This window comes from Pagrus major, chromosome 11 (assembly GCF_040436345.1).
Source record: "Pagrus major chromosome 11, Pma_NU_1.0".
In the NCBI taxonomy this organism is placed as follows: domain Eukaryota; kingdom Metazoa; phylum Chordata; class Actinopteri; order Spariformes; family Sparidae; genus Pagrus; species Pagrus major.
The window spans coordinates 31,068,517-31,085,011 of record NC_133225.1 but is presented as its reverse complement, the minus strand read 5'-3'; the positions used below and the strand labels follow the sequence as shown (position 1 = coordinate 31,085,011).

General features: G+C 38.1%; 1 protein-coding gene across 2 annotated transcripts in view; it reads right to left on the bottom strand.

Annotated features, from left to right (window-relative positions):
• exoc2 (exocyst complex component 2) overlaps positions 1 to 16,495 on the bottom strand; it is a 52,874-nt gene that overhangs the window by 32,744 nt on the left and 3,635 nt on the right. Inside the window, exons 1-5 of one of the 2 annotated variants that reach the window (XM_073476304.1) lie at positions 11,256 to 11,302; positions 8,085 to 8,242; positions 5,864 to 6,040; positions 4,491 to 4,617; positions 1,802 to 1,915 (exon numbers count right to left, since the gene is read on the bottom strand). In XM_073476304.1, coding sequence (XP_073332405.1) covers positions 1,802 to 1,915; positions 4,491 to 4,617; positions 5,864 to 6,040; positions 8,085 to 8,202 — 536 coding nt within the window. In that variant the 5' untranslated portion in view covers positions 8,203 to 8,242; positions 11,256 to 11,302. Of the gene's footprint in view, positions 1 to 1,801; positions 1,916 to 4,490; positions 4,618 to 5,863; positions 6,041 to 8,084; positions 8,243 to 11,255; positions 11,303 to 16,495 lie in introns of those variants that run through there. The other variant, XM_073476303.1, reaches the window with a different exon arrangement.

Here is a 16,495-nt window from a genome sequence, read left to right as displayed (position 1 = left end):
GTTTGTGGCAATTAAGAACTCACAAATTCAAATGTAGTAATATTTAATGATGTTTAAGGCCAATATTTATAAAAATTGAATTTAAGACATTTTATGACTTTTAAGGACCTAGAGACACCCTGTAATAAATGTCACAAAATTTTAAAAACTGCCCATTACAAGGATCCAAGATCACGTCTTCAAATTGGTCCAACAGTCCAGTTTACAATGCCATACAAAGTGCAAAAAAATCATTGTATCTAAAAAGCCAGAGCCCACAAATGTTTGGCATTTTTACTAGATAACCAGCGATGTATTATTAAAGTTGTTGTTAATACATTTTCTGATTGAACTGTCTAATCAGTTAATCAAGTCATTTCAGCATAATATTACATTCACAATATTTGGCCTTTTCTTTCTCAGGAGACACTTGTGTTTCTGCACAGCTCAAACAGAAGCATCTATCTCAGAAAGACAATCATACACACATTTTTGGCCAATGTGAGTGCGTGTGTGTCAGTGTCTTGACTGAGGTTTCCTCCGCAGGAAGAAACAGTCACCCGGCGGGGTCCAAACAGAGGCCCCTGGTCATGCTGGATCCTGGGGTCTGGGTTATTGAAAGGCTAAGAAGGGGGAGAGGAAGCCAGGAGAGTCCAAAATAACTCTCCTCTGTCAACTGGGCTCAGGGCTGATGGGTCAGCGGGCTGCCTCGTCTACATACTGAACTGTTTTCTGAAGGACCAAATGACCATGTGAAGATTCAGCCAAGAAAACTACAACTTCAAAATGAATGCATAACGTCATACTGTCTTTCCCCCATGCATTCTATCTAACTCATCTTGACTTTCGATTTAGTCATTTCCTTCTCACAGTATGTATCATACAGTAGGGCTGTAACTAGGCCTTTCACGATAACTACTCTTGTTGGATTATATATTGTCCAGAAAATAATAATATTTTATTACCATTTATGCCACTGATATAATGACAATATAATAGCATAATAAAAGTACACTTTAAAAGAGCAATGAACTTTAAATTCTTACAAATATTCAAATACTGTAATTGAAAAATTTTGTTGCGACAAAGTAACTTCATTGCATGTCTTGTATATAATATGCTGCTGTCGTAATAAAAAACAAATGGCAAAAAAAAAAGATACTGTAATTGGAATGTGAAACAAATATTGAAATATCATAAATAAATAGAACATAAATAAAATAAAACAACATAACCAAAACAATAAATAACATGGACTCTTGGGCTCTATTAACAAAAATTGCATGAAAACATAATTGGCAATATTGAGGTCATGTTTATTAATAAGTCAATGAAATAATTATCATGACAGGCCTAGCTAAAACAATCATATTTCATGCTCAATTAATCTATTGATTGTTTTCTCAATTAATTGACTATTAACTAGGTGTTTGGTTTGTGAAAAAAGCCCATCAGAATGTGTCAGAGTCAGAGTCAGAGTCTCCAAATATATGCTGGATCATAATCTGTTGATCTTGGTGAGGGTACACTGTAGAAGGTAATGTCTCTTTTATGACACGTGAATTCATCTCGTAGTTGGCTGGCTTGGTTGCAGGCTCTGTATAAGGATTTTCTAAAATGTTAATGGAGTGATGAATGGGAAATACACTTAATAAACCGGAGAAGTTCAAAATATGGGCAGTCACTGCTGAGCTCTAGTGTTTTCCGGAGAGCTTGAGGAAAAAGGAAGTTTTAAAGTTGTTTAAGCCTTGCCTTTGTTCACTCTTCTTACTAGTAGTTATAAGGGATAGTAGCAATCTTTTAGTGATAACAAAGGAAGTACCTGGAGCCTGAATGGTTTTCGATGAGGTACCAGGTTGCAGAGAAGTTCTCACTGGTGAAGTCTCCAGTCATTCCAGGAAATGTCAGCTCCATGTCTTTCTGTGGGATTTTACCTCTGGGAGAAGACACATAAACAAACATGAACACAAGGAAGAACCCCACTGTAAAAGATGCACAGTGTACAGATATACAGTATGTAAACAATAGAACACTAAGGATTACGTAATTACACTAAGATTAAGAAAAATGAATGTATAAATTTATTGTACTATATGACAACTTGTGAATGAGGAGGCCATGGCAAAATAATTTTTATGTCATCTTGGAGTCAGATGTGCCAGCAGGGGGCAGTGTGCAGCCAAAAAGTACCCAGACTGAGAGAGCTTGGCGTGGGAAGTGCAGTGTGTGACGCCTGGGTGCCCCTGGAGGACCCAGCACTCATTAGGGAAGCTTGATCTCTACTAATGACCCGTGGCCTACACAAACCTAACCCCTCCACCACCACCACCCACTCTGCAGTTACACACACATATGTAGAAAAACTGATGCATGGACGGTACAGTATTAGGGTCTACGGTCTGTGTAACAGAAAATCCATATAAAAGAAAACACTTGGTGACGTACGCACACACAAACACAGACCAGAAGCACTTAGTACGTTGTTAAGTACGACACATACTGCACACTGTACACTCATTCATATTACTTCAGAGTTCTTGAAATTGTAAAATTAGACTATAGTTCAAGAGTGAAAGTGCAAGTTTCCTCATAATTACAGGAAATATATGCAGGTAGAAACACACATTCACTGTATATGAACATATAATATTTTGGGCACTGAATATTATTACTACCGGGTAGAGATGTTGCAATCTGTATTAAAGATCACACTGTTAATTAGTGTTTTAAAACCCTTCAGTTTTTTATGTGTGGTGAAATTCATGCTCAAGAAAAAGTGTTTTTGAGGGAAATACAGGATAAAACGCTCCTTGTCGTGTTTCCTTTGTAATCCTCATTGTTTTCAGTTTAGCTCGGGAGATACCAAACTAAGACTATTACTGAAGACAGTACCAAACAACAGCTGTCAACTCTCTAATCTTACATTTAATGATCCTTTTCTGCACCTTCAAGTACTGCGATAGAATGAAAGTAAATGAGGGTAGCTGAGGGAACTCCCCTGCGTCCTAATATTACTCTCTTGTCTCGGTAAGTGTTCAGTTTGTAGAGGACACCAATCAGACAGGTTTGTAACTCTAACAGAGAATATACCTATAGTAAATAAAAAAGTACTAACCTAGTGGTGTGATTCACTGAAGTGGGTTACACTGGTAAAACTTCAATTTCTTAGCTGAAAAAGCCCTTAGTCATGCGTGGCTGCTAAGAAACACCTATGGCGCTGTCCACAGAGGAATCAACAATATAAACTCTGTCTGTAACAAGTAATTTACTGAAGATAACCAGGATTATCTGGATGTATTGTTTATATATATTAGATTTATTTCTCCATATCTGCCAATCAGGCAAGTGGTAAAAAAAAAAGAAAGAAGTAAACCCAACTGGGCAAGTAAAATAAAACTTAACATTGAACTCAGACAGTTTCTTAACACTGCTGGAGGTAAGTCACTGTAATCACTCACTGATTTTGATGAGTTGAGTCTGTACATTATATCTCCATTTAACACATTTATTATTATTTCAATTCGTATTTCAATACGATTGTCAGCTCAAATATGATATCTATGATAACTCTGCTCATTGTAAACGCAACAAATTGTGTTTTTGTTTGTTTTATTTTGTCAGCTGCTTAATTGTTACCTTGTAGGAATTATTTAGTTACAATTGAGCTCTACATACAAACTAGTTTGTGTGGTACAACCGGTGTTGATCTAGTAACTTTTTAATCTCCACTTATCGAACAATTACATCATATATAGACCAATATGATGTTACAAACAGCTGGTGCAAACAGCTACAGCTGAATAACCATCCAATGAGATCATCATACAGATACACGCAGAGTGATGATCCTTAACAAACCGCTCCTATGATTAAATGCTTAAAGGAGTATTTTATTCTGAAACTCTCCCTGTGTCACATCAACACAAACTATTAAGATGCACAGATGAAAGTGTGTCCACATATTAGTTTCAAATAGAAGAGAATAGGTAGACTTATGCTGGATGTTTAATGCAACCCTGAGAGACGGGTGAATGGTACAGCTTGTTTATGGGGGTCTCGTCTCTGGCCACGAGCGGTCACTTGCCCCCGGCCCCTCTAAACCAAACAAACACTAAGCTAGAAATGCCAGAACCTGACAACACAAACTATATATTACAAGTTCTGCATTCCCTGCCAGGCGCGTGGGAGGCAGCACCACGCTGCCTGCTCTCAGGCCGTATACAAACGTGTGTGTGGGTCGCTGCTTTAGTTCTTTCCAAATCCCTTCCTATCGTCGTCCTCTCTGCTTTATACACAATTATTCTGTTTCCACTCCCTGTGAGCAGCGGTTACAGGCAGTTCAGCCATCGCTGTGTTGGCATAATATTTCAAATGCCTGCATATGGGGAGAGTTTGTTTCTGTTTAGGGATGTAAAACATGACTCAATAACTAGAGCGCGTGTGTTTATGGTGGTGTGATTGTGCTGAGCGATTTTTTTCTGCATGTGTGTTCGTATGTTCTGGGCCCATACTTGTCTAACTCGATGCCCAGTGGATTGCTTGGTCGCAGGGAGAGGGGGGAGATGCCTTTGTTGCGGTCGGTCCTCATGTCGTAGTAGTTCATCTCATCAACCCACACAGCCGACTGGTCCAGGATACCTACAGGACAGGAGAGGCAAGACACACGTCACTGAGCTCGACAACACATCCCAGATGTGCACTCACACACACAGACGTGTACTCTCTCAAACAGGCACTATCCACACATATACGGGTATTTCTTAAAACGGAACCTTTTCCAGGCATTTCGGGTTTGCGTACACACTTAAAGGCCATTTTAGGAAAACTCTTTCCAGTATGAAGATATTCAGAAATGCCTTATTCTGTTTTACATTTAGATGGGCAGAAACTGAGGTTTTTGGAAACAATGATGGAGACATCCATGTCCGCTTCCTAATTGGGTCTTCTCAGTGTCTTAACGGAGACAAAGATGGCTCTTGGCAATGTTTTAATAAAAACAGCATTACCCGGAAAGATTCTGTGAAGAGCAGTCACGTTTTACTGCCAAATCATTTTGCCCTGTTTTCAGGAAAAATGACCTGCTAAAAATATATAACAGAAACAAAAATAAAAGTAGGTAAGTTAAAAAAGTTAAAGTTAAAATTGTTCATAGTGTTGCATGCCGAGTGAATATGAATGGTTATGAGTTTCAGGTGCGTTTGTATGAATGGAGATTATTGTATTATAGATCAGTGCTAAAACGCTCTTCTGGAAGGAGATCGTTCCTGCTTTTGAACCCTGTTTTCCAAAATACCCATTAATGTGTGGACTAGGTCACAGTGTGCAAACAAACCTGCACGTTCAAGCAGCACCATATATTATACTTTATTTTATCTTTATTTAATATTTTAACTGTTTCTCCATATTGTAATTAAACTAGTAGAAACTGTACATGCAGCACCTATTTCACGTTTGCAAGTCCTGGTAAAGTGCATGTGTTTTCTGTAATGTCAGAAAACACATCCAACTGGACAACTTTTTGCCCATCAATAATTTTCTCTTTTAAATCAGTTAGATGTTTGGTGTTTAAAATGTCAGAAAATGGTGAAAAATGTTGATCAGAGTTTCCCCGAGCCCAAGATGACATCCTCATATGTTTTTTTTGTCCACAACCCTGCAGAAATTGCAGTTTGCTGTAAATTTAATATCTTTTAATATTCTATCTTTTAGAATATCTTTGGATTCAGTTGTTGGTTGGAAAAAAAGAACATGAAGAGATCAGCTTGAGCTCTAGGAACTTGTAATGTGAAGCTTTCACAATATTCTGACATTTGATGCATTTTATAAAATGCTCTTGTTATCCATGATACCAAATAAAATATATTTTCACTCTCCTGAGTCTTACCAATCCTCTCTGGCCGGAGCAGTTTGAATGAGACTGTGGAAGTGCCGAGACCTCCAGACTTGGTGGTGACAATGATCTCGCCCTTGTCATCTTTGGCAGGACCCACGCGGCACACTATCTTGCTGGCTGACATCCACTCGGCTGTCAGCAGGCAGTTATGGCCGCAGATCGACAGACCTGAGACCGAAGAGAGAAGGAAAAGGTGAAAAGGGTGAGAGATATAGACACACAGTGACAGCACAAATAAACAGACTGTAGCACCGACACACACACAGACAATCTATAACAAGAGGAGCTCACTCAGACTGAATTGGCGTCTATTAGCAAGTTTAGTCGAACTGTCACCTGGGGTCAGAGTTCAAGTTGGGGTCAGGCCGGGTGTGGGTGGCCGTGACCTTCCTTCCTCTCACTCAGCTCCTTTAAGCTAACGTGTGTCACTTGAGTGCTAAGTGGCCCATTACTGGCACAATGTACACTCTGCCTCTACATCTGTCGTCTTCTTTTTAAACCCTCTTGAAAACTATTTGGACACTAGAAGACAGACACAAAGATTACTTTGACATTTCCAGCTGAGGGGATTCAGCAAGCTTCATGTGTCTATAATCAAACATCATAAAAGCTTGTGAAAGCTGATCAACAAATAGCCTATAAAACCGTGAATAATATGCCCATTAGAGCCCCATTTCCTGCCTCTGTTCTCTACTGGCCACTTTGTTTGAATACATAAGCACTCACACACATTTGTGCATATCTAATTGTCTAATTCCAGGCCCCAGGGACATTCAAAGTCAGGAATAGACCTGCATCATGGGCCAGAGCACGGCATGCCATGGAGCAGTAAGAGAGTCCAAGAAATTGGACAGAGGAGGAATTGGCCAACATGAAGGAAAATATCAGTATAGAAAAAGTGTGACGTTCAAACACATAATGAGAACAAGATGGCGGAAGTCCATCTGTGTGGCTCTTGTAATTCTTAAAAAAAAAAAAACACAGCAAGAACAACTGTATTTTCACACTAATACATGTTGATAAGCTTTGGAGTTTCTCAAAGTAGAGATACAGTAATCCAAATATTTACAGAAACTAACATTTGTGTCTTCAGTGTTTTGTGGAGAAAGTTAGCAGAATTTAGCAGCATAGCAGTAAAATATCTCAATATTTTATTTGGTTTGGTTTTTTCTCTAATAAGTCCTGGAGGGCTTTTATTTAGTGTAACCTTTAAAGAGCACTTCAAAGATAAAATTTACATGTACAATAAATCCACAATGGACATATTAAATGTTTGTTTGTTTTATTTTAAAATGAAATTTCTCAACAATAATTTTAGTAACTTTTAAGAACCAAATTGCCTTTATTTAGAAAACACTTATTTTAACACAACACTTACTCGAACATTTTAAATATTTCTGTATGCAGTCAAGTTAATTAGAGTAAAGTAAAAGATAAAGTTTTTTTTTATTGCTGAAATGTGAAACATATTTTCTCTACAAAATGCTTGACCTTATTTAGTATTTAACTTGCTTGAGTTCAGTTTTTTCAAGTTTTTTTTTACTCAACTTATTTAATTGTCATGAATATAAAACCTCAATGGTTAAAAAGTGATGCAATTCTTTCTCCAGCGGGGGGAAAAGAATCAGGCGTCCCGTCCACTTACGAATCATATAAACAAAAACAAACTTTACACCAGCCTGTTTAAAAAAGGGGTCGCTGTGGTTTGTTGATGGATGAGTTAATAAAATCAGTTAATACAAAATACTCTACATACAAGAGCAGAAATTAAATAACAAAATAGATTTACATTTACTCAACATCAGTCTCCTTCTTTTAACAAAGGTGACTAACACAGAGAGATGTAAAATTAGAAATAAATCATATTGAATTATTATTAAGGACAAAACAAATAAATGATAATTACATAATGTGATGACATCTTATGCCGGTATATTTCTATCTGTTTGCTGATGTAAAAAATATCTACATACTGTATATTTATCTTGATGTATTAATTTATGCCTACGTGTATTTTCTTAAGAAAAAAGAAGACAGAAAAAATATCAAGAGGGGGACATGTAAAGGATTAATACGGAGGTCTTCATTCTCCATTAAAATTAATATTGCTAAAGAGAAATTTATTTGAAAAATTAAACAAACATAGAAATGACAACATTTTACTGAGACAGAGCTGCGTGTGCGGTTAGTTATGTGGTTATAAATATATTACCGATGAGGTCGGCTGGGCCCGTGCCCAGGTTTTCTCCACGAATGGTGACTTTGGTCCAAGCCGCACCTTCCTTGGGCGAGATGCCCGTGACCAGCGGGGGCTGACGGGCACGAGACATGGTGGCCTAGGGCAGACAGGAATGCTGGGTCAATCTGTACCTGGATGTGGAAAAAGACGGGCAGACAGAGGTATACGTTAGAGGACATGATAATTAACATAAACCTCATCAAACTCCATGCACTGACAGAAAGGTTAACAACATCTAATGATGAAGCATTTTTTCCTAAAATTATTAGAGTATCATTAGATGTGTCTATTTACAAAGAATTAATAAAGGGTTTTTATAATCAGATAAATGAATGAAGCATTTTTAAACAGTTACATATTACACTTATATGCTGCTGTACTGAAAACAGTACCACCAGGTCTTAAAAAGGGGATGAAGAAAAAATCTTTATGTCAACATGGAACCATAGCTGGTGAACCCACAAACCTCTCTGAATAATAAATATGGTGAATTATTTTTTAAAAGTCACCATACACGTTTACTGAATTACCAGACAGCCTAATATTCCAATTTCTTTAATTAAATGGGGACAGCAAAATATGAGCAGCGCTTGGCTGGCAGCTAGCGTTAATTTCCCACCCTGTAGGTCTCCAAACAATGTATGCATTGCAGCAGTTATCTCTCAGATAATAGGAAAAATAGAGAAGGGAGCCAAGAATGAAGGAGCAGACAGAGAGCAGGGAGGAAGGGAAGAATGTAAACCTCACAGCGAAGGATAAATAAACCTGGACTCCCCAATCATTCCACATAAGCCCACACAATACTGTACAGATTATGGTACCAACGAAGGAGCACCCATGCAAATCAGTTCATGTTGGGGCTGAGAGAAGGAAGAGAGGGAATCGTTCCAAATGAAAAAATGAAAGGATGGATTTCAGCAGCACAGATGTTTGCTAATAAATTACTGCCAGGTCTCAAAAAGGCTGACCAATCGAGACTCTCTGAAGCAGTTTGAGAGAGGCTTCCGCCCTTTTGCTCCGCAGCCAAAACACGTTCTCCACAAACAATGCAGGAGTTCACACGGACCAGACCTGCAACAAGTTCACCCTTCGCACAGTTATATGGTCACTAATTACGTGTAGGCGTACAACTGAGGTGCAAGATGACTTCCAAGAGCCAACGGGGGCGCTGATATCAAAGGAAATCAAAACTGACAGAGCACAACATTGATTAGTCTACTTGTTAGAGAGACCTTCCTGGAAAAAGAACCTCAGTTTTAACCCCTGCAGCAGCCAGTGTAAGCATCAAGAGTTAAAAACCAGGGCTCCATCTTATGAAGATTTTAAATAACAATTGTTTGGAAATTTCACAGTACATCTTCAAATTGGTAGTTTGCAGTGTAAAACCCAAACATATTTAAGTTTAGATTGTCATAAAAACAGAGAAAAGAAGATAATCATCACATATTAGAAGCTGGGACATGTAGCGTTTGGCATGTTTTCTTTGAAAAGTGACTAAAACAATTAGTATGTCCTTTCCCAACCTTGGGGTCAACACCCTCATGGGGTCACCTGATATGCAAACAGGGTTTTATGAAAATAATTGAAAAGATATTTTAGCAGTAAATATTCAGTTAACTTGAACTGAAGTCTTTTCTTTTCTTTTTTTTTTTTTTTTTTTTTACAAAGTCTCACTCAAAATTAAAACAAAAATGAAAAAACATATTTAAAAACATGGTTTACTTGAATTGCATATGTTGCATGAACCTTGAGTTGAATGGACCTTCACCTTTATTATAGATTATATATTGATTAATCTATTGACAGAAAATTAATTTAGGCATTTTTGATTAATAGTTTAAGTAATTTCTGACGCACAAATGTTTAACTTGGTCTAGTTTTAGCTTCACATCGGTGCTTTTCTTTATAGTTTGAATATTTTGGGGTTATGAACTGTTCAGTAGGACAATCAAGACATTTAAATACGTCATCTTGGACTGTAGGACATCTTTCTATATTTTCTGAGATTTTATGGACCAAATGATTAATTCATTAATCAAATTATTCTCTATTCGATAATGAAAAAAATTATCAGTTGCAAACCGTATTTCACAGGACAGCACTTTGATGTAACCTCAGTGAACTAGGCTGCAGCGTTGTACGCAAAACACAAGTATCTCAATTGCCATGGTGAGTTCAAATAAACAACACTGTCAACATATTATGCTTTACACTTAGTGGGCACTTAATTAGATACACCTGTACAACCTAATGCAACTGTTGTCCTATGAAGTCTACTTTTATGATGCTTATAATAATCAGTTTTGGTTGACATGGTCATAGAGGTTTTAACTGAAAAATGTGTTTTTGACATTGAGGTCATAGTTAGTGATGGATAGATGTAAATGGGAAAAACAAAGAATAAGGAATATCTTTTGATATAATGTAGTCTAGTACAACAGCACCACCACAAACATATGAAGTTACATATTTTTTTCTAACATCACAGATAATGTAATATTATAAACTTTGTTAAGGTAGAATATCACCGTATTAATTGCAATAGATTGTATAGGTGTACCTAATAAAGTTGCCACTGATTGTAGGACTCTTAGGTAGCATAGTGGTCATTAGATTAAAATGTTGTTCATTAAAATACATGTTGCATCTAAAGGCAAAGACAAAACTTAACTTTAAATAACTGGGGCCACAAAAATAACAAAATAAACTAGTGTCCAGAGGTAAAAATGTTTTGAAACATCTCTGGATTAATCAGTTACCAGACTTATTGTCATTCTCTTAAGAGATGAAAAGTTTCAGTAGTTACCATGTAACCTCCTGAGCACTGAGGTCAATCAGCTCACAATTGATCAGCTGCTCAATATTTGCCTCATGGCACCAAGTAAAGATCACAAAACTTCAGAACTCAGATTTTCAGTACAATTTCCTTGAACAATTTTGAAACTGTGGAAATTTACTGAAGGAAAAGTGGCACATGGCACAACAACAACCCAGAAGCATAAAAAGCTACACTGGGACAGGAGCACATGTATTGACCTAGAAACCTCAGAGAGGAGGAACCTTTCTGGGAAACTTCTCTGCCACAGGGCCCCCTCAGTCGCCCTGACATCCCGGAGTTAACAAGAAAACTCCAACAGGATTTACCTCATGTTGTTGCTGCAGCCCTGCGCTTGTCAGAGGAAATGGAGGGCCTATGTATGTGACATGAAGAAGATAAGAGGTTAACAGGCCTAAAACAAGAGCTTGGCATATCCTTCATCAATCCCATATGTTTAGAGTGAGAGCGGCGAGGGGCAGAGGGATCTTTATTTTCTACAATTCTGATTCTGCTTCTTCTAGGAGTGTTTCTAGCCTATCCCACCCCCCCATCTTGGAAATACACGTGCATAAACACACAGATAGCCCCCCCCACACACACACACACACACTCTCTCAAACACACATATACACGCTGGGCAGAATGACAGCTCAGCTAGGTTGCGTGCGAGGGGCCCGAGCTGGTGTTGTGTGGTCTGTGTGTATTCGAGTATGTGGAAGGATCTGCGGAGAGGTCTGGGCAGTGTGTGTGTGTATGTATGTGTATATGTGTGTGTGTGCGTGTGTGGTCTGGGTGTGTGGTCTCTGGCGCGGGCCTGGGGAGAGCCTGCTGACGGCTGGGATGAGAAAAGAGCCGCTGTGTTTACTTTACTCTGGGGGCTGTGCATGGACACGGGAACACTGCCCAGACCCCTCTCTATAACACCGGCGCGCACACACACACATTCACCAAGTCACGCACAAACTAAGGGGACTCTTGCACAAGTTTCATCTCGCACACTATAAAAAATACCCTGTAAACTAGGAAAGAGAAACTATAACTTTATGCAGACTGAATGAATGAATTTTTCCTTGAAGTTGCATGAAGAGGAAAACAAAAGAAGACGTTTCTGAATCTCCAACTGGAAAATTACAAGGTAGGCTGCATTTTCCACAAGAGGGATAAAGGTATTAACCTCTAGGGGGCATCAGAGGATCCCCATAAGGTCACTTTCTTCCAACATGTGTTGAGCCATGTCGAACTGTGAAGGCTAAATTTAATCAATGACAACACACAACCAGATTTAGCCTTTTTTTTCTCACTCGATTGTCTTCCAGCCATGATGCTGTTAGCCCCCAGCCCCAACCCCAACCTCTCTCTCTGGTAATGGGGCTAAAAAGGCAGGTTTGTTTTCCTTGGAGGCTGACTAACAAACAGCAGGGTTGGCTCTAATCTGTGTGGTAGCTGTGGAAGTCTGAGGCTTGGGGATCTTCTTGCAGCACTGCTAATAAGTGACAACCCCTCCTTGGCTTTTAGCTGGAGTACGAGGGCACAAAGGAAAAACTTTTCATTAAAACTCTAAACAAATCTTTTTGTTACATGAAACCATTTAATTTCCAAATACCGCAGAACAACCCAAAAATGTTCAGTGCTCTGGGCTAGATGGCAATGGATTTCTTTTTCATAAAAAAAAGGAAAACTGAGTTCAGTACCACTGTGCTTGCTGATGACTGGATAGTGTCATGGAGACAGATTAGGATATGTGGTTGATTTCCCCCCTACTGGGGTTTTTAGACATACGGCGACAGCACACATCGGTAAAAGCTACGAAATCATTTCAAATTCACAATTATGATTTTACCTTGAAAAATGAATTAAGCTTGTGATATGAGTACATGCTCTGATGCATCAAATCAAGGGTTCTCTATTCACTGGTACAATCACCAATCACAAGTGTTTGTGTCAAACACAAAATAGCAAATAAAGATTTACTGATTATGGTTGAAATCAGTAATTGAAATCAATGCCAATAGGAAATTTTAAATCAAATCAAATAATATAAAACACATTGATTGCCATTAATTGTGTTTCAGACAAAATCCACATTAGATCATTTGTAAAGGGTTTTAATTACAAATCTGTTTGAAATCATTAATTTGGACAACAGAATTTCACAAAAACAATAACGTTATCACGAAAATATGATTCCACTAAAAGTTAATTAATAACATTAAATTATCTAGAATCCCAAAACACACAGGAAATGAATCATCATTTATTAGTCATTTAAAAGGCAAAAATGCAAAGAATTTGCTGATTCCAAATTTTCCAATGTCAAGATTTTCTACTTTTCTCACTTCTATATCGTTAAAATTAAGTATTTTTGCTTGCCAGACAAAATACCTGACATGAGAAAGCATCACATTGGGCTCTGACAAATTTCAATTGACATCTTTTACAAAATAAGTTATACAGAAAAGATATTCTTCAGATAATCAGAAATGATAATATTTGTCAGTTGCTAAAACTAGAATGGCACCCAGTAGAGCGCATACCTCCATCAAGGCCCAACAGTCCTCTTTAATTCAATCAAGCCTAATCCAAAATCAAATAAATAAATCCAATTGATCTGTTTTATGTGGATCAACATCAAATTGTACTCACTCACAGATACCAGCCACCTAAATTTGCCAGCTTTTTTATCATCAAGATCCATGCATTATTCCTTATAAATAAACAAAATGTTGAAAAATGCCCTACGTCACATATCTATCGCCCCTCACAGATCTAACCCTTAATCTGGATCTGTACAAAAGTTAATGGGGCTTATTCTGGGCTGAGACTGATTCTCCATCCAAGTTTTGTGGAAATCTGTTCAATAATTTTTGTGTAATTCTGCTGACAAACCAACCAACAAACGGACCTGGGTGAAAACATAACCTCCTTGGCGGAGGTAATTATCACCTCACTTCATCAAAGACTCAAGCCACATAACTGCAATGTCCTAGTTCAAGTCAGGGAGCTTTGCTGCATTTCACACCGCCTCTTTCTCCACTAACAAATAAAGGAAAGGACGTATACCTAAAAGAAAAATCTGATCTGGAAAACGAAAATCTTAATTGTCTTTAAAATAATGTAACAAAAACAATTGACACGGGTGTAAACCCCACTTTGATCACACCCAAGTTTCTCCAACTCTGACCTTTGGTTAGCTTTTTAATTTTGACATTTTGAATTGAATCCCTGCAGCACCACAGACATGAGAATCTTGTCCCACCAGATCAACACACACAGCGTCACATGACTATCTCATGAATAAGGCGTTCATACCTTAGATCATATGCCGCTCTGAGCTCAAAGGTGACTCGCATATGGCAGTGATTGGCAAGTATGTGTGTGTGTGTGTCTGTATGTGTGTGAATATGTGTGAGTGTAATGGGTTTAGGGGGCACAAAGAGACCCATTTAGACAGTTCATCACCCTCACCCACTCCGTCTTCCATCAGAGCAGCTAACTCGCTATGCTGGCGGCTCACACTAACACCATTTCACTCGGTGCTCCCCAACATTACACAAACACCAGATTCCATCAAAGATCCCCCCTGGCTCCTCTGAATGGACAGAGCGAGCCAAACATCAGCCAGCCTCAGCCTGAGATGAGTGGTCTGATCACAAGAGCTGGGTGAAGCTCTGAACAATCCTCCACAGTGTTCGCTCACACCCAGACCACCACACGCCTCTAATGTGGAGAGGGCAATGAAGACATGAATCATAATATGTGTCAACTGTATCATATTTCAAACAAATGGATCATAAATAACATGAACCGTGCCGGTTCTGTTTGAAAACAGATGCTGCGACCACTGTCCAGTCAGTTCTCCCACAATGAGTCAGCTTCTCCTGCGTTCACAGAGTCTTTCGTGACAGAGAAGGAGGACAGAGTGATCAGATGTGTGCCTCTGGCTCACTATCCGACCATCATGATGTCTGCCCACAGGCTTTGTTATCTTTAGGCCTGTCTGTTTGTTTGTTTGTCAGTCTCCAGTGCTTTTTAGAATAAGGCCTAACGAAGTCAAGTCCCCAATTTCCCATATAAAAATCCTGCAACAATAAACAGAAATATGAAGTATCGGCCTGCAAATGCAGGAAGATGTTTTCAGAGGATTAAGAGACTGGAGACAGGCGGCTTTGCCCAATGACATGGAGAAACGGAGAGATTTGAACCTTCATGAGCCAGGCTATAACACTGCTGCCCCGGCTGCTTTACACAGAAAACACATCACCAGCGTGAGAACCATCCGCACAGTCACATACTAGCAACACTGTGACGTGCAATCGACCATTCAACTATAAATTAATCTACTGATTTAACTGTTCAAAGTATGCAACTAATCTGCCAATTATATTCCCAATTTATCATAAATTGTTAATTCAATAACACATAAAAATGCCCATGCTGAAGTTGTTTTGTCTGGCCAACAGTCCAGAACCCCAAAATATTTTTTTTACTATCACTGAGGACCAAAAACAAATTTAGATAAGATATCTTATAACTTATTTTATCTGATCTTACAAAAGATGTACCTTTACTGATCCCCCATAGGAGAAATACAATTTGGCACAGCAGCAAAGGGAAACAATCAGTGTGCAAACAATACAAAAAGTACAAACAATACATTCAAGAAGTAGCAGCACAGTAGGTGTTATAAAATGCCCATAAAATAGTACAATTTAATAATAACAGAAAAGTGACATTTTAAAGTCCAACAGTCCAAATCCTAAATCCAAGAAACTTGGGCTTCTAGTGTGTTAATCTTGGTAAAATCAAGTGAAATTGCTCTTGACAGAGAAATGTAATATAAGACCATTATTTTCCTGAAATCAAATATGTGAAGGCATATGATGCTAACTATATAATTTTAAGATGGTCAATCACAGAGAGAGTTACATTTATTACCATTTATTACATTTATTTGTCTTCATGCAGAAACAAATCTTTTGAGGAATTGTGGTTGATTTATTATTCTGTGTTTACTGAAAGGATGACAATGTTGTTCCTCTTATGTATGAACTATTAATTTGATGAAATGAAAAGTTTGTTTGTTGTGTTGTTTTTATGTGGCTGTATTGTGTATAAATGTGTATGACTATATGTGGGGTGGACCCCAGGAAGAATAGCCAATGCTTATGCAGGTGCTAACAGGGATCCTTAATAAAAAGATAAAGATAGCAATATGACAGCCCTGATAGTTAGTTAAAAGTTAAAACATTTTTTAAGGGAATTTAGAAAGATTAATCTGGCAAAACTTTTTTTCATATGTTCTTAAGTCATAAATCAGACTTGTGGATCACCAGAAATGTTTTTTTTCCTCAAATGGCTATCAGGGCTTCCATACAGTAATATTTTGCACCTTACATTATAATATGTTAGGTGCTTGCTTTTAGTCATTTATGATACTATACGAAGAATCTTTGGGTTTTGGACTTGTTGGTTGGACAAAAGAAGTAATCTAAAGACGTAACTTTGCACTCTGGGAAATTGTGATGACCAATTTACAATTTTTTTTGTCATTTCATAGATTAAACAA